A 14,854-nucleotide genomic window follows, 5' to 3' on the forward strand; every position below is an offset into this window, starting at 1 on the left:
CCCCAACCATCACATCTGGGTTTCTTGAATGTTCTGCAACCTGAGCTGGAGGGAAAGAAAATTGTGGAATTACCATGTGGAGACACGAGCAATCCCAGAAAGAAACTGGATATAGGCAGAGCTGGCTTCAGGAGACTGCAGGGGTAGGAGGAAGAAGTCGGGTTAGAGCAGAGACCAGAGTCAGGAGAGCCAGACATTTGGTCCTGGCTCTGCTAATGACTTTCTCTGACAAGTCTCTGGGCCTTCAATTCTCCCCCCGCAATATGGAAATGTCACCCTTCCCCCAGCAAGGAAGTGAAAGCCCGTATCGTGCTTTCATGTCCTCAGACAAATGGCACTAAAGAAGTGCCTATAGTCCTACAACCAGGGTGCGGGAAGGGAGTTGGGCAGACCACAGACTCACCCTCAGGTTTTGGCTAAGGTTGGCAGCGCAGCAAATTAGGTCAGTAGGTCATCAATAGAACCCTTGCAGCTGACAAAGCTGCTACTGCAGCAATAAAAAACTAACCCGCTTTTAAAGAGGATATCAGCAGTCTACAGCCTTGCCCAGACTAGGATATAAAGGGGGGAGGGTGTTTGATCAAATATGTATAATTTATAAACAGATAGATCTTTACATTCCTTCAGGGCCAATTTGTTTCTGCTCTGTGCTATCTAAGGCAGACAAGGATGTATAATGATGTCCACTGGCCAGGTAAGTGCCATAATACTGGCAGGAAGTAGTGAAAACGATCTGTGGAACAAAATCACAGCAATGAGTTAGTTCAGTGGCTCTACAACAATGGCTCTTCAGAGGTGGTTGACGCACCTGGCCCTCTAACATGTATCACAGCTGAAGTACACAGTACTCAGACCAACCACATGCTTGTTCAGTGTGTTAGGACACAACAGTGAAGAGCGAAGGGCATGCAGCAATCCCCGGCACTCTAAGTCCCACGTTAAGAGGATAAAGAGAGGTTACGGTTAAACCAGAAGTTAACTGATACAGAGAACCTGGCCTGGACTCTCTCTGGTAGGATGCATTTCATCCCAAGCGAATAAACCTCTCAGCTCTTAGATCTGCTCTGCTCAGAAGGGGTTTTAGCATTTGAATAGAGATGTCCTTAGCTGTTTGCTCATGCTGACCGTCAGGGCCACCCCTAGGGTAGGGTAGATCAGGGCGACTGCCCCGGGCCCCGCACTTTGGGGGGCCCCACTCCAGACTGGCTGGGGGGCAGTGCAGTCTTGTGGGAGCCGGGAACCCTCCTGCCCTGCTCGGGGGGGGGGGGGGGGAGAAGGAGGAGAAGCGCGAAGCCTGGGGGATGCAGGCTTGGCCCCAGGGCACTGGAGACCCAGGGTATGCCACTGGAGCTGGGGAGGGGGCCCACACATTGTGCTTTGCCCCGGGCCCCACACCCCCCTAGGGACGGCCCTGCTGACCGTGGTGTGCTAGAACTGCTACACTGACATGGCTTTCTCATCTCCAAAAGGACACTCCATCAGAGCATTTCCCACTGGATAAAGGTGCAAGGATACTACAGTACCAACCATGTGAGTGACTTCAGTGATAAATTCTGTAATATTTGTGAAGGACTTTGAAGATGGCGCACCTCACAAAACCACGACGTAATTGGCAAACACTGCTCCAAAGACATTCAATGCAAGAATGACAGGCCTTTTTCCGTTAGACAAAGTTACACAGGCAGAGCTGCAGAAGGAAGCATGCACTGAACGGCCCTGATTTTGATCTGTTACACCCAGAGTAGCTGCCTGTACATTTCCCATCATATCATCCCCTCCATAAATTTATCAAGTTCAGTCTTGAAGCTGCCTAGGTTTCTTGCCCCCACATCACTCCCCTGATGGTTAGAGACCTTCATCTAATTTCAAAGTCTAAACTTCCTGATGGCCAGTTTATATTAATTTGTCCTTGTGTCCACATTGGTGATTAACTTAAATAATTCCTCTCCCTTCCTGGTATTTATCCCTCTGAGGTATTTATAGAGAGCAATCATATCTCCCTTCAGCCTTCTTTTGGTTAGGCTAAACAAGCCAAGCTCTTTAAGCCTCCTCTCATAAGGCAGGTTTTCCATTCCTCGGATCATCCTAGTAGCCCTTCTCTGCACCTGCTCCAGTTTCAATTCATCTTTCTTAAACATGGGAGACCAGAACTGCACACAGTAGTCCAGATGAGGTCTGATTACACCTTGTATAACGGTATCAGTAAAACCAGAACAGGAAGAAAATTCTAATAGTTTTCTTTTTATCTTCTACATCAATTCTGGGTAACGCAGTAAAATCTGCAAACGTTATCTACACAGATCTATTGTTTCAGCCTGTATCCAGCACTCCCACAAGTAGATTTTAAAGCTGGGAGTATAACCTGGTACAGCTGTGTCGCTAGCCTGGGTAATGCCAACTGCAGTTTCAAAAGCAACTGTATGCTACATGGACATGGGAATTTAGAAGCAAAATGGGATAATTGGTAGGGTGCATACAATTACCCAGCAAGCTCTTCCAGCTCACAGCAATGCAGGTTTTTGAGCTTTCAGAGTAAAAAGCACACCCAAACTTTTCAGTTTTGTGCACTTGGGGCTAAATTCCTCCCTTTGATGCATCCCCAGAGAAGTCACTGAAATCACGGAGCCACAGATGCACCAGAGTGTAGTTTAGCCCTGGATTATTTTCTAGTGTCCTCCGAGGGAGAGAGGGGAAGACGACCTGGCTCCATTTTATTCTTATTTACTCTCATCAACTGAGAAGCAAAACATCAGCTAACGTCTTGCAGTTCATGTTGAAAAGTAATCACCACATCTCTTTTTTCATGGTTGTGAATCAACAGGGATTTTTTTTAATGACCTACAGATAATGAATTTACTCTACTGCTGTTCTTCCCACACCGTGAAATGCATTATCATCACGCCACGCTCTGAGTGACTGCTCTGCTCTCAGGTTGGAGATTGATCAGGGAATTGCTTGCTTGGGCCAGTTCTGCAATGGAGACTCGTCCTTTCTGTTTGATAAACTGAGCCACCGCCGCCATCTCCTCTGGAGTGATGTAGATCAACTTTCCTCGGTCATCGATCACACCTAGAAGACAAACGTGACCTGGAGTCAATACTTCCAAGCTAACCACGTTACCCAATAGATATTAACGACCCTACACCTTTAGTTCATTCAGGGGACATTCATTCATTTACAGTACACAGGTTAAATTGCAGAATTAGTGAGGCAGTGTGGTCCAGCAGACAGGGGCACTGAACCAGGAGTAAGGAGACCTGAGTTCTATTCCCAACTCTGCCATTAGCCTGCTGTGTGACATTGGGAACACTCCCTCTCATACGTGGTCTGTCTTGTCTATTTACAGTGCTGGGGTTTGGGTGCAGGGAGTGTTTCTTACTTGGTATTTGTATAGTGCCTAGTGCAATGGGACTCCTCATTATCCTCTTTCAAATCGTTTCTTAAAACGCCTTTGCTGAAATGCCTACAAAAAACTTAACAATTAGGCTGCTGGAGTGCCGAGACCACAGCCTGTCATACTGATCAATACCGTCTCATTTTTTCCTTGCACCCCTTATCTCCCTGTATCCACCTGTTGGAACTCTTGTTTTATACTTTGATTGTAAACTCTAAGGCAGGGACCATCATTTTGTTCTCTGTTTGTACAGCACCTAGCACAAGGGGTCCTGATCCATGACTGGGACTCAGAGGAGCTATGCAAATATAAATAATAGTCTGAGAGGCAATAGAATAACACCTATAATAAATAAGATCAAGGCAGTGTACTGCTAGTATTTACTGTAATAAGATAGTAACACATGAACAACTGTAGCCCAAGTTGCCAGCAATAAAAGGCGAGTGCTTGAAGCACTGTGTTATCTAGCCCTCTTGGAGAAAACCGTCTTCTGTCCTTCAGATAATTTAGCTCAGAAGTTTTCCCTTGAACGTAGGTAATACCTTTCCCTACCTGTCAAATGACGACTGGAATGAATGATACCTGCAAGTTCCATGACTATATCTATCCACCAATTTAAAAACAGGGACATGAGGACAAACGTGGGCTGAGTTCCTAATGGACACTTGTAGAACTAGAAACTACTTTAACTTCATTTTTAAAAAACTGATTCGATTTGAGGCTGGCAATGTGTCAATAGAATTTGTAGGCTACTCCATCAGCTGAGGAAGGGGAAATCATCATCTAAACAGCTGCGCAGTTCCAGATATGGGTTTTTTGTGTTTTTGCTTACGGCTTTTCTTTATTAACTTAGAAACAAAAGATTCAAAGCAATCCTAACAGTCTCAGGGTCTTGTCTAGCCCTGGTCTCTGGAGCATCATAGCGCCCATGAAGAGGCTTTCCCCAAGCCAGCCTCTGCTCTCTCAGCTGTTTTCTTCTTAGGTCTCCTACTGACAGGTGTGCAGAGCCCCCACTCACATCCTTCCCTGGCCTCTCCTGTCTGCTTCTCCTGTCCAAAAGGCAGGAAGCCATAGATGCAGTTTCCTGTAGGGCACGTGACTAAGGGCAGGTATGTGACCCACAACTCCCACTCCCATTTTTAAAGGCCCCCAGAGCGCTAAACAAGGGTATGCATTCCAAGGTCTAGTGCCCTGTTACAGTCCCTTTGCCAGGCTCTAGGGATGATGTTTTATAAAAACAGATGTGCAAACTACCTGTAAACCACCCACACGACTCAGCGGAGTTTTTTCTCACTGCAAAAATAATTTAGCTCTCACACCTGTGCAGCCCAGCAATGCCTGTCTGCTGCTCGAGTGCTTTAGCAGAACTCAAACGGATACACGGGCCTTGATGTGGACTCTCTGCCTGGGGGAGAATTTAATCTCGAGTGCATTATTTTAATTCTATACCACCACAACAACCAGGTACAAAAATGCTAGAGAGCCTCTTCAGGGTGGCAGTCCATTTTAAACCATCAAGTTTCAAAGCTGAAATTAGGGTATCTATTGATTGTCAAGTAGGAGTCCTCTGTGATTACAGTACAAATTAAACAGAAAGCATATTCTTACTAATTAGCTTAGGAGTCCTGTGCGTTTTCTGCATCATCTATTAATTCACTAAACAAACTGACAGAAACCCGTAATGTTTCCACTGTCACCTGTTAGAGTTCCATCTGCCATCAGGTCTTGTACTCTATTAATTGCATCCTGTTGGGGGAGGCGGGAAAAAGAATCAGTTAAAAGGAGAGAGATCTCACATTTCGAGGCATATCAGAGAGATTATATGCTTCACGTCTTATTCTCGAGTGCAGAATATTTAGGTGAAACATGCATATCAGCATTTCTACAAAATGCGAGTGTAAAGCCTGTTATCGGGACAAGGTTTTGTCTTAGCCAGGATGCGGTCAGCCTGTGTAACCCAGTGTATGCAAATAGCTCCCTCCCCACAAGAAGCTTTTCTTGCAAAGTTATCAGTATGTGAGATGTATGATTAAAACATTTCATGGAATGGGATTGCACAGAGGTCTTTTGAGCATCAAAAAAGAAAGTTGTGTGTATGCAGAAACAAAAGACTAAACCATGCAACTTTCCCAATTTACACCAGCTGAGGAACTGGCCCAAATACATTAATGAAAATATATTTGTTAATATAAGGCTAACTCCAGGGTTACATTAGGACAGTCAATGTGACCAGATAGGTTTTTATTATTTATACAGCAGCTGAAGTGTGGTAGGCACGTCAGAGTCAAATCAAATACTTGGCCTCTCCCCAGACTGCAGACAGAGCCAAGGCAGAACAGAAAAGAGACAAACAGACGGGGAGAAAGAGAAACAGAGGCTAATAGGAACAAGCATAGGGTCATGATTTGCCTTGGAAGGTTCTCTACAGTTTTTGCAGAGGTGAGGTTGCTTGTTTTTAAATAAGAAACATATACTAAAAACATTTAACAATTTTAAAACATTTTTAAAAATAATTTAGAATGGTAGAAACTGGGGAGGCGGGGCAGGGAGGGAGGACAATGCAAGGAATGAGTCTGGGGACAAAATACTTAACATTTATTATTTTCCTGTACATAAAACAGTATGGCCTATGTTGCCGTTTTCCCATGCATCTGGGCTCCTTCCACCCTATTCAATAATGAACAAGCTTGTAGCTATCTTTTACTTTAACCCAAAGTACTCCAAACTGGTAAATCAGGAGAGAGCATGCAAGTGTGGTGGATACAAAGGGAGGCTAGGATTACAGCGTCAGCTGCCAACAATAAGTGCTGGGGTACAAGACATTCTGAGCATGCTCTTTCATGGCAAGGACTCAATGGCTGATGAAGTTATTGGCTGGACGGCTCTTCCAATGAATGCTCATTCCTTTTGGTGGCCCTTCTGTTGATCTTCAGCCAAAACCCAAGTATTTTCAGTAGCACCACCAAGACTCGCATGGAAATTACCCAATTTGCCAACACTCCCCACCCCCTAATGCAAACATGCCATTTTGTGTGTTAGTTGTGGCTTGTAACGCTTACCTGGGTTCTTAAACCCAAATGGGAAGCCAGGTCCTCCAGCAGAACCACCTTTGCGTTCTATGGAAACAAACAAGAGTTACAAGCAGCTGATGAGTACGTGGACTAGGTTTTTCTCTGTTTGGCCACAGAAATACTCAGAATGCATCTAGTGGGAGAGAAACTAGAATGTCAAGTTCACAATTCCTAGTTGTATGATTTATTTCAATCAGTTTGGTTTAAAGAGAAATTAGAGGCTCTTCTCCACCTGCAGATGAAGCACTGAATGTGTTTCTGGGGATCTGTTACGGCCTCTCTCTTATTTTAAAGAGGCAAGATAAGGAGAAACACGGTTTTGACAACTGATGTGCAGCTCTTCATAAAAGGCCTCTGAATGTTTTTCCTGCAACGTGTAATTCTCCCCACCACTATTAACTTAAGCTTCCAGTTTGCACAATGCTATTCCTTTTCACTTCGATTTGGGATGTTGGAAATTACCTGTTTAAAAAAATGGAGAGTTGGGCCAGACCTCCTAGTGTACTAAGCTCTTCAGTAGTTTGTCTGCTTTTTACCAACACTAGTGTTCTTGTCTTAGTGACCTTCCTGAGTAAGTTAATCTCTTAGCTAGTTTCTCAGCATTATAGATGCACTCCCAGTGCTCTGTCAGAGGGGCAGTGCGATATGGACAGAGGACAGAACCGGGAGCCAGGAACTCTTGAATTTTCTGACTGGCTTTGGTACTGACTCCCTTTCTACCTTTAGTCAAGGAATTTAGTATCTGATTCACCACTGCTTTATACTAGTCTTACACTGGTGTAACCCCAGAGAATTACACAGAAGAAGACTGGAGTTGTACAATGCAGTGGTGAAATGGGAACTCAACCACTCCATGCCTCGGTTCCCCATCAGTAAAATGAGTTAATATCCCATCTATCTGAATGCAGCATTAATGCCTGTAAGGAACTTTAAACATAAAGGGGTATATAAGTGCTCAGTATTATTCTTTCTTGGTTCTACGCCATTATTCCTTGCAGTATCACGGGGAGGCAGTCATAGAGAGCTTTTAAATTAGACAGAACACTTCCGAAATGGTAGCATTTATATTTTGACTTATTTAAGGTCACAGCAACTTTAACTTGAATGGACATCTGAGAAACAGACAGATTGTACACAGTCATGCTCACTCTCATTAAGGAAAAAACCAAAAAAACACCCCCCCAGACTTACTAGTTGTGAAGTTAGAGACAGCCAAGCTAGAGAACTGACTACCATGGACTGAAGATACAGAACTGAAACCAGTCCATGGAATTCAGTTCTCAGAGCTGGGAACTGCTATGGATCATCACATCTTCATTTTAAAGGATAGGGGAAAAAACAAAACCAAAGAACCCTGCCCGCCCCTTTGCTAAATATTCACTCAAAACCAGTCATCCCCTGACTACTGGAAGCTTTTCAGGTTAATGGTTATCATGGGTGGTATTCTAGGAAATCAGGACTATCTTTTGCAGAAATACAATGATTGAAGCTCGAGGCCCTGATTCACAGCGCAGCACTTAAGCATGTGATGAACTTAAAAAAAAACCCCACACGCTGAAGTTCCATTAATTTCAACAGGTTGGCATGTGCTTAAGCACTTTGCTGACCTGGGGCAATTCTGTTCTATTATTTATACAATGAATTCCACTGTAATCAAGCAGGGTTCGTGTCAATATGGGAGCAGGATTTTGACCTTGCTTCCGAGAGAGAGAGCGCCTATGTGCACTCAGGATTTATCCCCCAACCGCCTTTGTTATTTCTGCAAGAGGTTATTTTTAAAAAACAAACTGGCAGCCATCCGAAGTTGCTCGGAGGTTTGGAAACTGGGAGTCCAAGTGAGAATGGTTTAACGGGGCAGAGGCGCAGCCTGAGGTGGAAGTGCACATCTTCTCTTTGCATTTTGGGCCACTTCAGCAGCGGTCTGCCCACTCATCCTTCTCCGGTGGGACTACTTCCCATGGCCCAAGCGTCCCTTCAGCTTTCAAACAACTGCTCAGTAAAGTACTGATTGGGCCCACAGAGTCATTCTTCTTGGGAAGTGCCCAGCTGGTCCAAAAGCAGCAGCTTTTCTTGTGAAGAGGCAGCGGCTCTATTGCTTTTCTTACAAAAGCCGGAACCCCCAGTTTGTAACATCACAATTGGCTGGCTTGGAAAAGGAAACACTTTTGGCACCGATTTCACACGAGGTCACAGAGGCCTGAGACTTTAGGAGGCAAAGGAGCAGCAGGTGAATTTAATAACCAAGGGATTTTCAAAGGAGCCCTCAGGGAAGTAGGTGCTCAATCTCCATCTAATTTCAAGGGGATCTGGGTGCCTAACTCCTTTTGGGTCCTTCATAAATCCAATCTGAAAAAACAAAAACCCAATACTCCTCCCGCCAAAAAGAAACACGAACAGAAGAGAGTCTACATTTCATGTGAAACATCCCTAAGAATAAAATATGAAGTAAGCTGTCTCCACTCAAAAACTGACACTGGCAGAACAGCTCCCTCAACAGAAAGGTTAAATTACATTTTTTTTTTTGGAGGATCGGCTGCTCTTTAAGAACATGTGACAATGGTTTTCAGACTGATGCTGACAGATTAGCACCGTTTCAGCAGAGACATCATTGCTTCTCAAAAAGCAACAACATATCCAGCTAGGATGAATCATATGTTGCCCTTGTCTTTTCTCTAAACCAAGTATATTTTCAAGTTACAGGGAGAGTTAAAAATTTTAAAGAAAATAATGCTCCCGATTCTGCTGTCCATCCCTATTCAGCAATACATATGCTTAAGTCCCTTCCTGAATTGGGATGTTTTTCTGATTCAGGGCCTTTCACACATGCTTAGTACTAAGCTTAAGTCCCACTGACTTCAAATAAAATGTCTAATAAAGCCAAGCATGTGCTTAAATGCTGAAGTGAGACCTTGGCAACTGCTAATTATTTCAACACAGTCAAACCGGCCAGAGCACATGGCAAAATTTCTTGCTTTCTGGGATGGCTGCAGAATCAGATCCTGTAATATGATCTCCAAGTGCCCCTCCCGATTTCACCAACAGCAAACCCTCAATGCGAGCAAACGGCATGATTTTTCCGCCTGTTGCTATCCAGGTGTGTCTTTTTAAATGTAATTTGATGGTAGTTTAAGAAAAAACCTGGACTTTTCTTGGCCCACGAAGGAGTTTGGTAGGATCTTAAAAATACTTGGTCAGAATCCATCTTTACGATCATATTATGCCCATAAGTCCATGTGGACTATGAGAGAAGGCATGTGAATCAAGGGCACAATATGGCCCCTTCAAAATACTCCTCTCAGCTATGCAAAGCAATCCAATATTCTGCTTTCCCTGCCTTCACAGACCTCCCATTGACCTCAATGGGGAGCAGAATATCAACCCTGCTGTAAGAATCTAAAGAGAATTTTGCCCTTTGAGGATCTGTCTTCACTGGAGAGCAAACTTAGGTTCTTACTCAGGTGTTGTCCTATACCCGTCACACATAAAATGCTTTGATCTGCGTTTAATGGTGCTTTCAACCCTAGCTAGCTGCCTGTCCGGGTCCTACTTCCACTTGGGCTGGTATCTTTGCTGTGAGGACACAGCCTAAACCACTCAAGTGCCAACAGTTCTCCAACAGTGGCCAGGAGGACAGACTGTTTCCCACAATTCACTGGCAAAGAATCAGCACAGCTCAGCTTACTGCAGCATTGTGGGACATACCCCCAGAACCTCTAGCGACATACTACAAGGTATGCGCAACACCAGTGAGGACCCAGTAACAAGTGCAAATGCTCAGACCCAGGTGTCAATCACCTAAGTTAATACGGCAGGGAAGACACACCCTGAGTGGGAAAACGACTAACAACTCTGGATTTAGGGAGGTGTCAGCTACATCTGAATCTAGTCCATAAAGTCAGATTTAGAATAAACCATACTGATTCCCAGGTGCCTGGGTATGTGAGAGATTTGCATGGTAATGAAACTTCGCACATGTACATTAGACAATTGTTATTCTGAGACTGTGGTTCCTAAAATCAAGTTGGGTTTGGACTAAATAGGACTAATAAATGCATTTGCCTTCAGCTGATTATGCACAAGACAAATAAGTAAACCTACTAGAGAACTACACTGAGAAAGACAGCTTATGGTTTCACATGAACCAAGCTGTCTTAACTTTCAGGTCTCAGAGTCACACACTGTTATTGTCTCTGCAGTTTCAGACAGAACATGTACACTGCAGTCAAAATGTAACGGTCAAGGCATCTATTTTTAATTGGAGAGTGAGAATCAACACAAATACCCCAAACTTTAAAAATGCAGCTAACCAATACTTTAAAAGGAAGCTTGTGACACCTGGCAGAATGACCTTTCTACAACGCCCCTCTAAAGGTTAAGACACTGCCACACTTCTCAAGAGTCAAGCAGTTAAGAAACGAAATCAAGTTAGAGGTTTATGTGACCTTTACTGTGTGTTTCAAGAGGATCAAAAAAAAAAACTGCACGTGGTACAACAGATACCACACAAATTCAGTAATCCTCATTCTCACTCGGTGGTGGGGGGAGGGGAACTAAACAGCAATGGAACTAGTGAATTGAAATTAAAAAAAAAAAAATCAATACTGTACACTAAACATTTGCAAACTCAGGGCCAAATCTTGCACAGTGTCCTCAACTACCACTAACCTCTATGTGAATTGAGGGCAATCACCACATTACAGAATGGGCACCAAGAAGCTTGCTAGGTACAAAACTTTTTCTTTTTAATATAGTAATTTTTCCATTTGAGACAGTAGAAGTAAACTGTAAGGACTACGGGCAGGTCTGCACTGCAGTCAGAGGTGAAATTCAGCACCCGAGCAGGCTGCATTTGCATTGCCAGCAGATTGAGAGAAGTGATTATTTCCCTCTCTTCGGCACTGGCGAGGCCACATTTGGAGTAGTGTGTCCAGTTTTGGGCCCCCCACTACAGAAAGAATGTGGACAAATTGGAGAGAGTCAAGCAGAAGGCAACAAAAATTATTAAGGCGTTGGAGCACAAGGCTTATGAGGAGAGGCTGAGGGAGCTAGGCTTATTTAGTCTGTGGAAGAGAAGAGTGGGGGGGATTTGATAGCAGCCTTTAGCTACCTGAAAGGGGGTTCCAGGGAGGATGGAGCTAGGCTGTTCTCAGTGGTGGCAGATGACAGAACAAGGAGCAATGGTCTCAAGTTGCAGTGGGGGAGAGGGGGTATCTAGGTTGGATATTAGGAAAAACTCTTTCACTAGGAGGGTGGTGAAGCACTGGAATGGGTTACCTAGGGAGGTGGTGGAATCTCCATCCTTAGAGGTTTTTAAGGCCCGGCTTGACAAAGCCCTGGCTGGGATGGTTTAGTTGCGGTGGGTCCTGCTTTGAGCAGGGGGTTGGACTAGATGACCTCCTGATGTCCCTGCCAACCCTCATCTTCTATGATTTAGCTTGCACAAGTACAAGTAGCAGTGAAGCCACAGCAGCATTGGCTGTAAAAGCCTGCCCTGGGTATTCACTCGGGCAGCTAGCCCATGCTGATGGTATCTGAGCTAGCTAGATTAAAGCTAACTTTGGTGTATGCAACTGTGCTCCAGTTACACCTCCAGCTGCAGGGCAGACACACCCGAAGACAGACTTAAGTGATGCCCATTCCAGACTACACTTTTATGAAGGTCTTTTAAAGGTGGAATAAAATGTTCAATTATTGATCATTTCTAAAAAGAAATGACATGTTCCTCAAGTGTTCCCCTTAAACTGGAACATCTAGAACATTAACCCAAAGCAACCAGTGGAGTAAAATTTGACATAAATATTTCCACAGTTTTAATGTCAATATCCAACGTACCAACTCAATTCCTGGGTGTACGTGTACCCCTCACTGAAGTCAACAATAGCCATAAACATGCGTACAAGTGCCAAAAGATAGCCACGAGATAAGGGGAGAAGGACGAACTACTCCCACATTTGTGAGCTGCTAGAGCAAAGACACTGTAGTTCTAGTCCATGGATCGCTTGGATACTTTTTTTTTTTAAATTAAATATCCACCTCGTTATTAATGAAAGGGTTTCCTTTTTTACACACACAGTTATCTGCTAAGAAATGTTTCTATAATAAATAAAATAATAAATAAAAGGAAAACACACTGGTAATAAAGAAAGAGGAATGGCAGCTTACCTTAATGTAGTTGAGAAATTCCGTTAGAAAGCTATGGGACTGGATACAGCAAGGAAAATAGTTACTAATTCAAATGAATAGAAATCAAATCAAATGTGTCTGCAAATTGATGGGAAAACAAGGATTATAAAATAGACTCTTAAGCTTTCAAGGCATTGTATGCAACCACGAAGGGACAGATTCTCATTTGTTGCACCAGTGTAAATCTGGAGTTGATATCATCTATGGATTTACATTGATTTATATCTGTCCAACTACAGTGAAAATATCCAATTGCTATCTTCTTTTTGTCTACACCACAGGCAGTGCGCCACATTAACATTTAGTCCAAGTTGTTGTCTGCACCTTCTAAGAAGTTACAAACACAGAGGACCAATTTTGACCTCTGGATCTGAAGGGCCGGGCATGGAGTAATATCAATCAGAGGCTGCTCATATATATGGAAGGGCAGAATTTAGCCTGTGCTATTTATCACACAAGGAGACTGCAGCCAAATTTTTTAAAACTTGGAATCCTAAAATTAGGCACCTAAACCCATAGTCAGGTGTCTACATAAAAGTGACCTGATCATCAAAGACACTGCACACCCAAAATTTGCAAGATGCTGGTACTCAGAACCCCTGGAAATTATTAAGTCATTAATATTATTTGCCTAACTACAGATTTAGGTGCTTAACTCTAGGCACTCAAGCGGGAGGATGCTGGCCTTAGAATTTATTAGTAACCAATCATCAGTGACAGAGCATGCGACTACCAACGGGATACTGGATGTCTCGTAAAGCACAAGGCAGAATGCTTATAGCCTTCCATGTTAGCAGTGACAGCAGCCCTGTTTCACTGTGTATCTTGGAATGTCTTTGTTTAATAGGCATTTGAAATATGCACATTTTAAGTTGAGAACAAGGCCCCCGCCGCTATCTTAATCGGGCAAAGTCCCTTTCTGATCCCATTTACATACAACAAACTTTCCCGGTCTAGAAGCTTGTACACCGCAGATTCCTTTGCCTCTCTTCCTCCCAAGAACAAATGAATGTGACCAAGATCTCTATATTCCTGTTTAAAGGGAGCTGATAATGGGACAATTTTGTCTTAGCTGTAAACTGATCTTCCAAGAGCATCTGTGGTGTAGTGGGCGCAGCTGCTTAACACGCATGTAACTTACAGATGGAAACAGTCAGTTTTAACCACTATTTGCGGCTGTAAGACACTACGACTCAAATTAAGAAATGCCAGTGACACAGTAAGGGGAGATTTTCAAAGGAACTGATAGGAGATAGGCACCCTAGTCAAACTAATTTGGCATCTAAATGCCCTTTATGCTTTTGAAAATCCACTCTCTCTTCCCCACTCCCCTCCATCACTAACCTGGCATGATTTATGTTGGTCCAAATTTAGAGACACGATGAAGAATGCTCCTGGAGTTTAGAGTGGGTGGCTGGACCGAGGGGGGGGGGGAATATCACCACTACTGCTCTGATTTACACTGATGCCACCTCACTGAACTTTTGACACTTAAAAAAAAAAATGTTATGATAAAATCAAAAGCATTCAGCTGCAAACATTTGGAGCTTGAGATCTCCATTCCATTCATTATTTTATAGCAATTAAAATTAAAAGAAACAAAAGATTTAGTCTCTGATGGGCTGAGAATGAGAATCTTGCCTTCCACAGGGGCAGTATTAAAAAAAATTGTCATGTACCATTATGTGAAATACCCAAAAAATATATGTTTATATGCAGCCATAACAGAGTGCTACAGTCCTATGCATGTGATAAGGAATTAGCAGCCACTTGCAACGCAGAATGTACAGTTCTAGTAACACCCCACATCAGAGATATGGGTATTTTAATATTTCATTTAATAAATTACTTTTAAAATCATCTTTAGTTCAGTTTCATTCCCCTGATTTAGTGATAATTAAATCCCTCAGACACTGAAGTTGGATTTATAACATAGTTAGCAGCAGCAGCTATTTTGGAAGCAAACCCTGTCTTCGGAATTGCTCTTTTTCACTGTATTCTGCCCTTCTAGCAGCACTTTCTGCACTTGTATTGCAGGATTTTAACCATAGGAAGACATTTGGATTGCAGAACTCCTAGGCTAATTCAGCCATGCTCTACGCAAGTGGAACCTCACAGGGGGTTTGGAGTTCCAGAGGTGTGAGCTGAATTTGCCCCTTTGCATTCATCTCTAAATCTAAAGGTTGGTATAAAGAAGTATAATGTT

At 43.3% G+C, this 14,854-nt stretch overlaps 1 protein-coding gene across 2 annotated transcripts in view; it reads right to left on the reverse strand.

Annotated features, from left to right (window-relative positions):
• Nucleotides 1-2,816: 2,816 nt before the first annotated feature.
• The window catches only part of DDRGK1 (DDRGK domain containing 1), a 54,202-nt gene continuing 42,164 nt past the window's right edge, over nucleotides 2,817-14,854 (reverse strand). Inside the window, exons 6-9 of one of the 2 annotated variants that reach the window (XM_067533539.1) lie at nucleotides 12,628-12,666; nucleotides 6,454-6,510; nucleotides 5,092-5,140; nucleotides 2,817-3,069 (exon numbers count right to left, since the gene is read on the reverse strand). In XM_067533539.1, the coding sequence (XP_067389640.1) occupies nucleotides 2,897-3,069; nucleotides 5,092-5,140; nucleotides 6,454-6,510; nucleotides 12,628-12,666 (318 nt within the window). In that variant the 3' untranslated portion in view covers nucleotides 2,817-2,896. The remainder of the gene's footprint in view (nucleotides 3,070-5,091; nucleotides 5,141-6,453; nucleotides 6,511-12,627; nucleotides 12,667-14,854) is intronic. The other variant, XM_067533540.1, reaches the window with a different exon arrangement.

The sequence above is a fragment of the Emydura macquarii genome, unplaced genomic scaffold (assembly GCF_026122565.2).
Source record: "Emydura macquarii macquarii isolate MOO-44397 ecotype Brisbane River unplaced genomic scaffold, CSIRO-AGI_Emac_v2 contig_3345, whole genome shotgun sequence".
Classification (NCBI taxonomy): Eukaryota; Metazoa; Chordata; order Testudines; family Chelidae; genus Emydura; species Emydura macquarii.